At 38.7% G+C, this 14900-nt stretch overlaps 1 protein-coding gene across 2 annotated transcripts in view; it reads left to right on the forward strand.

Annotated features, from left to right (window-relative positions):
- The window catches only part of RASGRP1 (RAS guanyl releasing protein 1), a 42117-nt gene that overhangs the window by 22256 nt on the left and 4961 nt on the right, over nt 1-14900 (forward strand). Inside the window, exons 6-15 of one of the 2 annotated variants that reach the window (XM_064460143.1) lie at nt 334-487; nt 3684-3857; nt 4514-4630; nt 6397-6672; nt 8914-8994; nt 9613-9717; nt 10766-10875; nt 11539-11683; nt 12403-12439; nt 13030-13176. In XM_064460143.1, coding sequence (XP_064316213.1) covers nt 334-487; nt 3684-3857; nt 4514-4630; nt 6397-6672; nt 8914-8994; nt 9613-9717; nt 10766-10875; nt 11539-11683; nt 12403-12439; nt 13030-13176 — 1346 coding nt within the window. The remainder of the gene's footprint in view (nt 1-333; nt 488-3683; nt 3858-4513; nt 4631-6396; nt 6673-8913; nt 8995-9612; nt 9718-10765; nt 10876-11538; nt 11684-12402; nt 12440-13029; nt 13177-14900) is intronic. The other variant, XM_064460144.1, reaches the window with a different exon arrangement.

Below are 14900 nucleotides of genomic sequence, written 5' to 3' on the forward strand. Positions count from 1 at the left end.
GTAAGAATTATTAAATGGAGCAGCACTGGATGTGTTCAATGAAGGCAAAGTTAGGGCAGCAATTCTGGAAGTGCAGGATATAATCTCATGCTGTTCAGTGATATAGTTGTACTGTATTTACGTGCTACATTAATATAACACTTAAAGACTAACAATAATGCTTTGTCATATAATCTCTAATGCATGAAAGGAGCTTGCTGTTTAGAAACTCAGATAGTTCACGCTTTATTGCAGCAAGGCATGAAATCAATGTTACTTTTGTATTAGGGAGAGGAAAAGTTTGCCCTTCAGAAAATAACTCAGGGTAATTCTGTTTTAAAATTTGTCTTAAAGAAATTCTCGGGATTGGTCTAGGAAGCTGACACAGCGTGCAAAGGCCAACACCAGTAAGAAACGGAAAGTCTCACTTCTTTTTGATCACCTTGAGCCAGAGGAGCTGTCAGACCACCTTACCTATCTTGAATTTAAGTCTTTTAGAAGAATATCAGTAAGTGATACTTGTTTGTTTGTTTTAAACAAAGATGGGAAGGATGTAGAAAAGATGGGAGAGGGGAAGAGCTACTTGTTTAACCCTGCATTGCAAGCTGTTGGACAACAGTCTGTGTCCAGACTGTTGGGGTTTTTATTTTCTCCCTAGTGTTGAAGGCGGCCAGTGGTACTTATTTGGAGTACATATATACATCTATTTGCTGCAGTCATTTGGGAGTGGGAGAGTGAACACTTTAAACAACTGTGGAACAGTTCAGGGAAGGTCAGTTGGAAGGAAGAGGAGTAAACCATTTGATTTCTTTCCAAATAATCTTGTTGTTAGACCAAGTGGTGTCATTGGGCACGGGAACAAGCAGCCTCCTTTGACTCAAATCAGTAATCAGGCTGAGATGGGATGAAGGAAACTTGGAATATTCTCCTAGAATGCTAACGTCCTGTGGCTGTAGGAAACAGTGCAACATCCTTGTACGGTCACTAATGGACTGTCTGTATAGATGTCCACTGGACTCTGCTTTCCTTTTTGATTGTGTATAACAAAATAATGACGAGGGATAAGAAAGCACGTGAGAAAGTGCCATGTTTTAATGTACGGGGAGTTCTAAAATAGTTTATTATGCAAGTTTTCAAGTACACAAACAATTCTTAAAGATTTCTCTCATTTATGTTTCCTTAGCTACGTTGGTAGCTGATAAGGTGCTAACTTCGCTTGCATCCTTGTATGCTACAACATCACTTCTATTCAAACCTGATACAGTTCATGAATGGAAAAGTGAACATTAGAGATGAAAGTCTAAGATGGTTGCTAAGTCGGTGTGATGATAACAGTGAAAGCAAAGTGGGGTTTTGTTTCTTTTGGTTATTTAGTGTTTTTATTTTGGTTTGGAATTTTTTTTTTTTTAAATACTACAATTTGAAGATGAAGTCTTGCAAGGAAAGGGGCTCGCAATAGACTGTGGAAGCTTTCACAGTTGTGTCTTAGTGTACTTTATTTTGAGCTGATGACATGGCTCGCCATGTTTTGTGTTAAATTCAAAAAGCCACAGAACCGAAGTCATGCACAGATTGCTGCCTGTAGGCAGTGATAATATGCAAAGCTTATATAACTCTTAACATTTTCAAGTTCTGTGCAGATATAAAGTAATCAATGATTAATGAGTATAATGAGTATGAGTGCAGTCAGAGTGTCAGATATGTCGTAGAGTTCCAACAATTACTACTTGTATGCATTTAATATGCCCGGTGCTTGCATACGTTTTGGTATAAATTGAGTTTACGGAAACCTCAGGTCAGAAAATAACGTGTGGTTAATAAATAGCTATATTCATTAACTCTTTGCAGAATGTGTTCACGATATGCCAAGCCACAGAATCCTTTTGTTATTCTGACATGCAGCATATACTGGGAGAAAGGCTGCAAATGACCTGCTGTGTTATCAGTCACTGGAATAACTATTCATAGGTTCGGTCATTTGAAAGTCAGAAAGGAATACTTGATCCCCTGAACATATGCAGCACACAGCAAAATCTTCCGTGAGACACCATGTTTCTTGCAGCAAAGGAAAATGCAGGGAGTGGTGTTCACAGGGTAATGACTGCAGGTATGCTGGTGTTTAGAAACCATTTTAATTTATAGTTATACAAGACAAGGAGGCTTCACTCTTTTGTAAGAATCTGGATTCTGCTTTCCTATTGAGGCTCGTGAGTTAGTCATTGCAATACCAGACTCTTGCATTATTTAAGTGCATGGACTTCTTTACCGTACCTGCCACTAACAGTCTTGTTACAGCTGACCTCGTTAATAAATTCGTGAATGGAAATTATTTTGAAACTTTAAATAGTATCTTGGATATAAAGTTGTTCAGCATCTTAAAAAAAAAATTCTTTTCTGAAGGACAGAGCTGCTGAGAACAAAATATAAACTAATCAAACTGATTCATAATTGTACTGAAATTGTTATGAAGTCCGTAATTATGTAGTCAGAAATTGAAAAATTATCTATCTGTATAAAGCAGTTGCTTAAATTTCAAGCCAGATCTGGCTGGGGTTCAAAATTCAAACAATAATTGTAAGTAAGTACTCTGTAATCTCAGAGACAGCTCTACTTATTACTTTTAATGTTTTTTCCATTTTTAATTTAATAAGAGGACAAATCCAGAGATGTCGTCTGTCATATCTGCTTTTTAAAGTGTTAATAGTTCTTATTAAATGGGTGGAAAAAAGTTTAAAAGTCGAGAGAAAGTGAGAGAGGGGGAGCAGCAGCCCGACAATTTATGACCTTTTCTTAAGGATCAATGCCATTCAGCATGTTCTTGTGGCCTTAGGAGAGGAATATGTGTCTATTACTGCTATGAATGTTTTTGGTAAGATGTTAGTATTAGTGGTTGTAGTAAAGAATGGATGTAGAAATCCAGTGTCACATTTTCTGATTATTCAAATCCTTATGTACTCTTGTTGATGGATAAATCAAGAGAATGGGTAATCATTGCATTAAAAAACCCCAAATTATTGCTTCTCTTTGATCTTAATGGGAAAATGCTTGAAAATGTCTATTTGTCACATGCAGGTGTCTACTGAACGTTTTTAGATTACTTTGGTTAAATAAGAGAATCGCACAGTCTGTATTAAAAGTATTAAGGCATCTGTAGCCCTGACTCTCGATGGTCTTATCTCAGTTTTATATTATTCTCACTGAACTTGCTTTTTGTATTAGTATAGCTTAACTCAGGAGTGTGCCCTAGCTAAACAAATGGAACACTTAACTTCCTTAAATTTCCTTAAACTATCACTGAGTTACTAGATTACACTCTAAATTCAGTTTAACCTTCTCTGTAGAGGCCTACATGCAATGAATCTATGGAGCCGCTGAGGCTGGGAGGGAAGCCCCAGTACCATCCATCCTAGGCTTTATAAGAGCCAAGGCTCCTGAGATGTACGTGACGCAAATGATGCGATACAAATTATAGCGAAAAGACACTGTCAGCTAATTAAATTAGTTCAAGCCTTCTGCTTTGAACTGAACAGAGCTTTGACAAAGGAGGGATGTCAGCCTTATGGATATTTAAGGTGTAAAATATATCTTGTATTGAAAAGCAGTCCTGTATCTGCACACAGATCATGAGGTATATGAAACTGCAGATGAGTTTTCATTTACATCCCCTCCATCCCCCCTTGTTTTTGTTTGTTTTTTTTTCTAAGTTCTTGGATTATCAGAACTACATTGTGAATAGTTGTGTGAAGGAGAATCCAACAATGGAAAGATCAATTGCTCTTTGCAATGGTATCTCTCAGTGGGTGCAGCTAATGGTTCTTAGCAGACCAACACCACAGCTTCGGGCCGAAGTGTTCATCAAGTTCATTCATGTTGCACAGGTCAGTTAAATTTTGGCACGTGTGGTCTTTCTCTGATACAGCCCTTTAGTTGCTCTTCCCACGCCACTGCTGCAGGGTCAGCTGGGGGTGCTGGCCCTGCTCTCCTGATTCGTACGTACAGCATGGGTATTTGTGTGTGCTGTAGTTTCCTACCCAGTATTCCGACATGACAGTGCCACGACACCGTGACTTTCTCATATCCACTCTGAAGAATTTGTTTTCACTGAAGAACTAGACCGACTGCCTTTCCAAAGCACGAACTGCTGTCATGCCTTTGGCCATAAATAGAAGCATTTTTACGATACGCCTTACTGTATAGAAGCAGAGCTATGGTTCTGCTGGTATTCTTTGCATACTAATTCAACTGCAGTCATACCCAAGGTAACAGGCAGAAGAGGGAGCAGTACTGAGGAAGTACTTGGAAGACTTACTGTATCTGCAGAATTAATATTTGGTTTAATAACAGTAGAATAAGTACATGTTACACCCAGTAAAATCACAACTCGTCACCAAAAAGAATGAAGTCAAATGGATAGCGACACAAAACTTGTAAGACCTTAGAGGAAGACAATAGAGGAAATGTAGAATTTGGATGTGTATATTGAATAACTTGAACCTTTAAATAATAAATACTGATTGTTTGTATGTCAACACAGAAGCTCCACCAGCTGCAGAATTTTAATACATTAATGGCAGTGATAGGAGGTCTCTGTCACAGTTCCATTTCCAGACTCAAGGAAACAAGCTCATGTGTTCCTCATGATGTCACTAAGGTTGGTATTGCTCCTCTAAGTTTTACAAATAAGATAACTTTTAACATTTTTGTCATTGCACACACGAAGCCCAGCCTTACTTCATTAGATAAGAAGGAGAGAAAGACAGAAAAAAAGACAATGACTTCCTTTGGTTTTGGAGAGCTTTTCTTTGTCACTTCATCTCTACAACACCAGTTACTCCTACACTTCCAAACCCACCTTTCCTGAAGATTTGCGTAGCATCTCTAAAGTTTCTTTTTTAATACTCGTATGTGACAAGCTCCATTTTCATTTCAATGCAGTAGTGCAGAACTGCATTCAAACGTGAAAGCAGAGAACTGGATCCTAGAACATTTGAGAACAAAACTATTGTCATCCATAGCAACATGGACCATCCTGGGTCTATGAAATGCTAGCACGGACCTCTGTACTTTGAGTTTAAAACTGAAAGGAACGGCTTTGTTCATCTGATCTTTCCTTATGATGGATTTTATCTAGTTCAGACTTGAACAAACTTAGCCCTAATACACGCACATTATAGTACAGTGGAATGTCAGGAATCATTTGTAAATTCCAATCAAATTTTTGTGAAAAACGGAGATATATTTTGCTGAGATTCCAGCTACTAAAACTGTGCAGTAAAGCCTATTTTTTAACAATGAAAAGGTTTCTTAAATGACTTCATCTTAAGAGACTTTTATACTTTATTATTTTATCTTGTTTGGGGCCTGAAGGATTTCATACAGATATCTAATGAACCTGTTTTGATCACAGTATATTTAAACAGCTTGAATGAACAGTGCATATGTGGAGTATAGACCAGAAGTATGACCTCCCACTGATAATGGTTGCAGCTCTCAGGATCTATAAAACCAGTTAGCAAGCTTATTTTAGAAGCATGTTGTTTTACAAATTTTGTCGTTATGAGGCGTGGACTGCATAGGCGTCCATCACTTGAATCACTTTTGCATCAAGAAATTGTATACAAGCACGAATAAAGCAGGTAAAGGCTGGTAATTAGTGACTTGAGAACATAATTTAATGTTTAACTATAACGAGCACTTTGTGAAGGTTAAAAATCAAGGGCTTAGACAGGAACTTGCACAAGAAAACATTGGCCCACTAATTTTATAACATTAAGACTCAGCTTTGTACCTGTAGAGTTTTAAACAAGGGAAATAGTTATACTGCTAGACTTAAGGTTCCTTTGGCCTTCACAATTCCACTGTATTGTTTCTGCTTCACTTCTATGGAAAAAACAGTTTTCTTGACAGCACAGATGTGCCACGTTGAACTGTAGTATGACTTTTGGTCACGCTGTGAAGGGCCCATAGCACAGCGTAGGGTTTCTTTGCCAGGACTTTCCAATTCCAGCAATTCCGGCTGGTGACCTGGAAGCCAGAGGAGCGCACTCCACATTTTAAGGTGAACATGGTTGCTTTTATGAATGTCAGAGGACTTGTGCTGTGCTTATGTATTAACTGCATACACATCCTCTTGATTTGAGAAAATCCTATTTCTTTTCATTGACTAAATAAGGAATGTAGGACGACTGGCATTATATTTTAGGCTATAGATTAACTATTTATAATCACACATTCTAGATAGTTAAATTGGGTCATGTGAATACCTAGATTTCATTTGAAGCCTAAAGTTTTAAAATCTGTTTCAAGAGTCATTGTGAGTAAACCCCTTAACAATAACATAGGAAGTTCTTGTGCTGTATGAACAGAACAAAAGCAGTAACCAATTTTGATTTTTTTTTGTTTTCTTTTTATTTTTAGGTGTTTAATGAAATGACGGAACTCCTTTCATCCTACCGAAATTATGATAGTTACCGACGTGCCTATAACGAGTGCAGTAACTTTAAGATACCAATCCTTGGGGTCCACCTGAAAGACTTGATATCGCTTTATGAGGGCATGCCAGACTACTTAGAAGACAAAAAAATTAACGTATACAAACTATACTCTCTGTATAACCACATAAATGAGCTGATACTGCTCCAGGAAATGCCACTTCCCCTGGAGGCTAATATGGACCTCGTTCATTTGCTTACAGTAAGTCTGTTAGATGAGATAAGTACCTCAATTTTAAAAATAATTTCATAAACAACTAAGTAGAGAATTCCATAAATTATAAATTCATACTATTGAAAGATTTTTTTTTTCCTTAAGGAAATGTACAACAATAGAAGAAGATATAAAGTTAGCGATACTGATTTATCTGTCAGCAAGGGTAGAGGTGCCGGTTCAGTAAAATGCTTCCAGTTATTTCTGTACGGGGAGGAAATGCTTATTTCTGCGTCACTATAGTAGTGTGCATTCCCTCTGTACCTTCGCTAAGGAAGCGCTCTGAATCCTCTGCTGATTAAGCCTTAGTAGGGAGAAATGCAGAAAGCTTCCTTAGATGCACCTGGGAAGAAGAATATTGCATACAAAACTTCCTTGTGTTGAACACACAAACTTTCACATAAAAGTTCAGTTCCTCAAGATGCGTAGGGTTAAACATACCACATTTCTAGCCAAGTTTCTTCTGGTACTAAAAAAACCTGGCATAAACATTAGCCAAATACAGTTGTATTACTCTCCGGTTGTATCTAGTCAGCGTCGTCTTACTAACAAAATTGATACTACCTAAGGCCTACGTCACAACAATAGATTTAGCTTCTCCTAGGAAGTTAAAATACTACCTTTTATTTAAAATAGTAAGTATACCTTCTTGTTTCTCAGTTTTGTTTGGCCTTAACAAGTATCTCAGCTTGGAAAAACTAGATAGGCTGCTTCCACTTTCTGGTTGCAAGCCCTGTTTCAGCAAAAAGTTAATAGATAAAAATGCTTATGTGCTTGAGGTTGGTTGTTCTCTCTGGGAGCACCTGCGTGTGAAATCAAGCACATATGCTCAGGGCCTGAAATAGACCTACATGAAGTGGTGAATTTCTTCCTGCTAAATGTTTTAAATGTTTCGTCTCAAATTATTGTTAAGTCCCCTCCCCCCCCCCCCCCTTTTTTTTTTAAATAATGTTTTATAAAAATGGCTGTTACAAATAGGTAGTACTTTGGCCACAATTTCATGCAGCTATATATGACAAGGTATAAAATAAAAGAAATACTTCATTTCAGAGCAGGAGCTTCTACTCTGCTAATATTCCAGGGCACATAATTTTCCTGATTGTTCCCTGATTTTTCCGACAGTCTTTCTCCTGCTGTTTCCTTCAGTCATGCTTTGCCATTAGCAGGCAAAGCAGTGTGAAGGTGTATTAGTAATTGCATACAGAAGTTAATAGTTCATAAAGTATTGTAACTTTTGGACTTTTGTTTTTTCAGTGTCAGAAACTACCTCAAGATTTCTCCAAGAATCTAGAATTAGTCCCTATTACGAGTACAGCAGTAATTCTTGCAGTTGTTCACAGGAAAGTTATTGCATATCTGCAATTTGAGTAAGGTTGTTCATTGGATAAGATAGCATGTTTTGGTTCTTGGTTTATATACATCTGACTGCTGCGATCTTGACTCTCTGTAACAAGCTTTTCTTTGGCCTTGCCATAGACTGAGGCTTGTAACACATTTACGTGTGGCTTTTCTTTTCAATCACATGTCTAGTGTGAATAGTTTCATACAAATATTCAAAAAGTGTCACGTTACCCGTCTTCAGTCTTAGCTTGAAATTTGTTTCTAGTCAATAAAATATTGGATACGCTATTTTCCAGGACACATGCAAAAGCAAAGGTACAAATTTGATTATTTTTTTCAAATTCCTTTATTTACCCAGGTGTAGTGTTTCTTGCCTTACATAACTGTTGTTGACAGCTAAAGGTTCTCTCAATGCAAGTCCATCTTTTATCCTCATCATATACTTCTTAGTTCAACGTGGTCACAGCTGGATTGGATAAATATAACATGTTTTAACAAGAGTTTTCTGAGAATTCGAGTTGATGGACAGTTTCAGTGGAATGGTGCTTTTGGGCTTAGCGGCACGATAGACTACTTGAATATGATGAGAGTGACAGTTTTTTTCAGGCTACTTATTAACTGACTGCTACTTACGAGTACAGTCACTTGCTGTGCTAATGACTGTAGCTGTGCAATGTTACAGATTTTCCAGACAATGGCAATAACAGCCTGGAATTTCAAAATGTACCCATTTCAAATCACTGTGAACACCTGTGCAGCTCAAACGCATTTTTTTCTAGGCCTAAATTAAAAATTAATCCACCAAAAAAATACTAATGCTTGCTGGGAACAAGTATATCGGCTTGTAGAGACTGGTTTGGAATTAACTAACGTTATGTTTGTTTTCAGCTGTCCCTTGATCTTTACTACACAGAAGATGAAATTTATGAGCTGTCATATGCACGAGAGCCACGAAGTCACCGAGCTGCTGTAAGGGTCTTTCCGCATTCTTAATAAAAAGATTTTTTTCTAAGTTATGTAACTTTTACCCCTTGCATTCATTTCACTTTAAATTTTTTTTATGCTAAATTGGAAACATTCTAGCTTCATAGACTGAGCAAAATCTGTTTAAAGCATAAATTGTTTGTTTGATGATGAAGCCTAAGCTAGAATATATGGGAGAGTTGACACCGTATCAGGTTTTATAATATGAAAACAAACACAAATGAAATGACTTGTGTAGAGACATGACATAAGGCTCAATCTTGGCAATCGATACCGATTCTTTTAAATGAAGAATTCTTACGTGATTCAGATGGTGAAACCCATGAGCGTTATATTGTAGTTTTGTTCCTGTTTTATAAATGTGGAGAAGATGATGAATTTAGAGGTCTGTCAGTGAGCTGCGACAACTTAAGGAATGTCCGCTGTTTTGGACAGTTCAGGAAAGAGCTTCCTCTGAAGTACCACGTAACTATCAAAAGCCTGACGCTGGGTCCAACAGGCCATTTCTGCGGTCCTTTATCACATAGCCCATCGTCACAAATGAAAGAATGCAATACTGGCAATCTTTCCACGCGGTGCTGATGAAGTTCCATTCAATTCTAGCCTCTGACGCCTTCCAGACCGCCGGTAGTTGCAGACTGGGCCTCAGGAGTAGCCCCGAAACCTGATCCAAAAACCATCAGCAAACACGTTCAGAGGATGGTAGATGTAAGTATGGGTGGCCCTTTTACCTTACTTACCAGTTGTAGCCTTAATCTCTAGGTTTGAGAAGACACAAAGAAGGGAAGGAATACTGGATACGCTCAAACTGTGCTGAGTTTGGAAGCACTTCTCTCCTCACAAGTAGGTATTTCTGCCTAGCTGTAAATAGCAGCAGCCGCCGATGAGGCATGGAAGGAAGTTCTTTGAACGGCTAAGGAGCCAGTGGGGAGGGTGAATGCTGGTTTGTATACTTCCAGAGTCATCCTTCTAAGGAGCCAGGGAGCCCATTTGTACCAGGGACTCTAGCATCATGTTACTGGCAGAGTCTGAAAGTGGGCCCCTCAGCGGCTTTGTTACTAGCAGCCATTGCTTTTCCTTTCTCTTTTGGGTGACACACTTTACTGTAAACCATCAAGTAAGCTCAGGTGATTGATTCCAAAACTGTTGGGGGCAGGGGGAGAGAGGTAAAGAGTTTATCTTTGCATCCCTGCTTCACCTCCGTTCCTTCTAAATGCTGCTAATATTGCGAGGTGTCCTTTGATACACACTGTTTTGGAACGTATTTCTAAATTTGGCCTAGGTGTGCTCCTTGCCTTAGGGCCAGAAACAGTAATGTCGTTCCACAAGTGGAAATAAGTGTCTACGTGACAATTCTGTGTTATAGCTATTTTTCACACAATATGGACCTGGTGAAATAAGCTAGGCCGCTACATCTCTTTGGCTACAGAGATCACTGAGAGCACTAAGAGCGTTAGGACGTGTTGTATAGGTAAGCCTGGACATACTCATCTTAAAGCAAAACTAAGAGAGAGCTGTCATTGTGTAGTGAAGCATTTAGTCAAGCCTATGTTGACTTAACTGCATTTTGCTCCAAATCAAGAAATCATGGTGCTGCTTTAGTCTCAAGCAAAAAAAAAAAAAGCAGTTAACTGTTGCCCTGTTTAATAGGTACTGGGAGAAAATGGGAGAGGAAATCCATAAATGTTGTGGAGACTTTCTGAAGTGGTAATTCAGCCCATTCTCATTATAAATACTCTACTATTATCTTGCACAGTCTGTCTTCAAGAATTATGATCATGATCAGGATGGATACATTTCCCAGGAAGAATTTGAAAAGATAGCTGCCAGCTTTCCATTCTCATTTTGTGTAATGGCCAAGGACTGGTGAGTACATACAAATCTCTTTTAACCTAGTTCTGCTTATCAACTCTGTAGCATGTTTTGGGAGGATTTTTTTGGTTTTTGTCTTTAAACTTTATTTCTATCATTAGGGTGGTAAAATCATCCTCTTCACCCACAAATAGAAGTGAAAACATAACTGACAAAAGCATCTTGTGAATGACATCTTCGTGAGCTTACAGCAGGGATAACCAGGCTGATGTAGGAGGAAGAAAAGATAATTTAAAAAAAAACCACACTTTTTTGAATGATATTCAGTATATACTATTAAAGAACTTTCCTAAGATGAGCCTGTCACTCAGAAATCGAGAATTGACAAATATATATTTTGGTTAAATTAAGAACATTTTTATTAACAGATTAAAGCATGGAAAAATACAATAGTGGTTAGTCAGAGGCTTTCTGTGAAATAGTTTTGAGGTTGCATTGCATCTGCAGATAATTTGTTTATCCTTACAGGCTGCATTTTAAATGTGTAGATAAGCTTCTGTAGACTTTGGGAGCAGTTGACAAGGTTACTGAGGTTGCTGTAGTTTTTCGCCCATGAAACTATTGCCATTAGAAATTGTGAAGAAAGAGAATTTTAATTCTGCTTATGCTTTTAATAAAATGTATGCCTCACAAACAAATTTTCTTGCTTATTTTCAGGGAAGGTCTGATTAGCAGGGATGAAATAACAGCTTACTTTATGAGGGCTAGCTCAATTTATTCCAAGTTAGGACTTGGCTTTGCTCACAACTTCCAAGAGACCACTTACTTGAGACCTACTTTCTGCGACAACTGTGCTGGATTTGTAAGCTTACTTTTTAGTAAATTATGTTAATGTTGTTTGGAATAGTGCCTTTTTTAATCTCATAACCACCCTGTGTCATATACAGACATGAATCTATATAAAACACCAGTGAAGCTATATAGAACACCAGGCTTCTGCCTATGTAGCTATTTAGGGTACCCTTTACACCCCTCTTGGCAGAACTCTTACCTGTTTAAACACACCTCCTACCTTGTGGTGTTCAGTTGTGTCACCAAACCCAGGCTCAGGCAAGACTTCCAAATCCAGACCCTTTCACTCCATGGGGCTGTTAGAACTCATAGCCTGGTATAGACCTGTCTTGTCCCCTGCCTATAGCACAGAAGGATTTAGTAAAACTGACTGTCCTCCCAGTCCCCAGGTCAGCTAGGATCAAACAAGGGTGCCAAGATAGAATTCTCCATCTACTCCAGCTCCACAATTTCCCTGGGGGCCTGTCACAGCTGCTGATGTATTCATTAGAGACTAACTCAAGCTATTTTGTTTGTGATTGAGGAATGCACATAAAATACTCTGTTCACCTTACGCTAAAGAGGTAAATAGTTCATATTTGACCTTACCGTTAAATGGTAGAAAAACAAGATATTCTGCAGGTGCTCAGATCTTAGAAGTAAGTGGAGCTTTTAGTGGATTTTTATATCTGGAGGTATTAAATGTGCAGAGAAACATATTAATACATAGTCTTTCTGTTTGAATTTCAGCTATGGGGAGTCATTAAACAAGGATACAGATGTAAAGGTAAGATACTTTAGACTTTGTTAATTTTAATCTATAATTCACGGTGAATGACAATAAAACCTGATCATCCTGAGATCCATTGCTATGTCTATGGAGCTATTTAAGCTGACCTCTCAGAGAGGAGAAGGCTGGTTCAAAACCAGCATGACAGACAGATGGTCCAGAAGAAAAGCAAAGATGAAGGAACTCATAACTGATAGCTCTAACCTTTTGCGAACATCGTGGAACCCAGAGGGTCTGGAACTAGACCCGTCTGTTCCTGCACTCTGTGAAAACTGTGCAGTGCATTCACAACGTGTATTTGGCAGTCGTCTTCCTCCTACAGGTATCTGCTTTCTCTGCAACTCCTGCAGTCAGAATGCTGTTGTGACTGAACGTTGCTGGTTTTGTATCTTCGCAGTGAAAAGGTGTTTTAGGTGTCTATAGCAAAGGGACGTTGGTCTGCTTACCAGATGTATGTTTTACAGACAATGCATCTAGAGAACACCGAAGAAGCTTTCTTGCTTACTGGGGAGGCAACACAGCGTGAAAGCTGATCTTAGATGCTACAACGGAGCCACCAACTCACGTAGACTTTGTTTTGTTTACAGACTGCGGAATGAACTGTCACAAGCAATGCAAAGACCTGGTTGTGATAGAGTGCAAGAGAAGACCCAAAACGTCAGTTGCAGACAGCAGCCCAACATCTGCTCTTGCTTCAAGCCTCTGCCCAGTAGGAGTCAAAGAGCAATTCCATGGTGAGAAAAGATCACATTAAAAAGATCAAAAGATCTAGATAATCTTTCCTTTGCTCTTTTTTCTTTTAAAGCTGAGTTGTACAGCATCGTTTTAGGTTTTGTTGGTTAACTGCAGTGTTTTATCAACATATAAACTAGAGCCAGGTGTAAATGAGGCTGTACCAAGTAACACCAATCCAGTTGTCCGAGTAAGTAAGGATGCCCTTTCTGGGAGATCTCTCGTCACGCTACACAATGCGTGGTGCAAAAATTCTACAGAAACTCAGTAAATCTTCTGCCAGATTCTAATGAGAACTAGATGCCATGAACTGAACAGCTGACAGGTTCCCTTAACTCTCTCACCTTATGACAAGCAGGTCTTGGTACACTCCAGTTTTTACCACTGTTGTCCCATGAAATGACTACTGCACTGTTACAGGTCTGAGTCAATGCGGAGTCTGTAGCCTGTTTACTTACCTATCTGTGTGCTAGGAAAACCAAGAGCTAATTGTGTTTATTTTTCCTAGTTCAGTAGCTGAATCTACAACTCCTCTTCATCAGTCCATCTTTCATTTAATCAGAAATGAAAAATCTGCACGTCTCTGTTCTTTTCTCCTTATATCAAACAAGCTGTATAAACTTTTCCTATTGTGTATTACCACGTAGGCCTCCAAAGGAGGAAGCGTTGTCCTTGAATAAGACCTCAGACTACTTTTCTTTTGATTTTGATGTTCCAACTGTCTCCATACTCACTTTTTAAAAATTTCTCTCCTGCTTTTTGCCTGTATCTAATCTTCAGATCTGCTTCTTGCCACTTTGATATCAATCCTTTGTGTTGTATTTAATATTCATACTGCTGGATTCCATCTTAGGCTTCCTAGTAGCACTTACGTGGAGCACAATGCAGAGGATCTCTCTTGACAACTGACCACGTGCATCTCAATGATTGCACCCGCAATGGCTGCGGCACTGCGTAATCCCTCGTGGGGTGTCACGCTTATACAGAGGTTGAACTGTAGCATGTTGCCCCATCATCACCCAGCGTGCCAGAATGCGGTACCTCTCAACGCTGTATCATGTTGAAGAATGAGAGTTCAGGTCTAGGTTCAAGGTGTAAGCCTCATCTGTTCATCCATATCCTCACTGAATTCTCCAGAGCCTGCAGCAGCTACTGGACTGACTGTTCTTTCCACTCGTCTGTGAACATAAGTCTCATTTTGGTTTTTTCCCATCAACAGAAATTACTTTTATCTGAAACAGGTCTTTTTTCAAATCCTTTAACACATCTTTGGCCCGCTGCTTCTAACATTGTAGGTGTCTCCTGCCCCCCCCGGCCCCAGTTTTAACTGCAGAAGTAAAAGTATTTTAGGATGACCCATACAAAAGCATTGTAAAATTTAGAATGTCATTATGTCACGTTTATAAATTAGGTAAATTGTGTCTTGCGGCTGCAAGTTGTGATAACGCTGAGCTAACACCCAGGTTTAATCTTCCAGCCCAATCACTAAGATCAATGGTCTATGTAAATCTCTTCGCCATCCAGAGGTTTTTCTCTGGCTGACCTTGATGCTTTTCCTCTTACTGACCCATATTTTTGTTTCTGAGACAGGGCAGAGTTGTTAAAAGAGACAGAACATTGAGAAACTTCCAGTGACACCTATTTTGTAGAGCAGTGAATGTAAAATCAATAAAGAATAAACGTTTATTTATTAAAATTATATTTAAGTACTGTGCCTCCTGTTTAT

Source organism: Phalacrocorax carbo, chromosome 9 (assembly GCF_963921805.1).
Source record: "Phalacrocorax carbo chromosome 9, bPhaCar2.1, whole genome shotgun sequence".
In the NCBI taxonomy this organism is placed as follows: domain Eukaryota; kingdom Metazoa; phylum Chordata; class Aves; order Suliformes; family Phalacrocoracidae; genus Phalacrocorax; species Phalacrocorax carbo.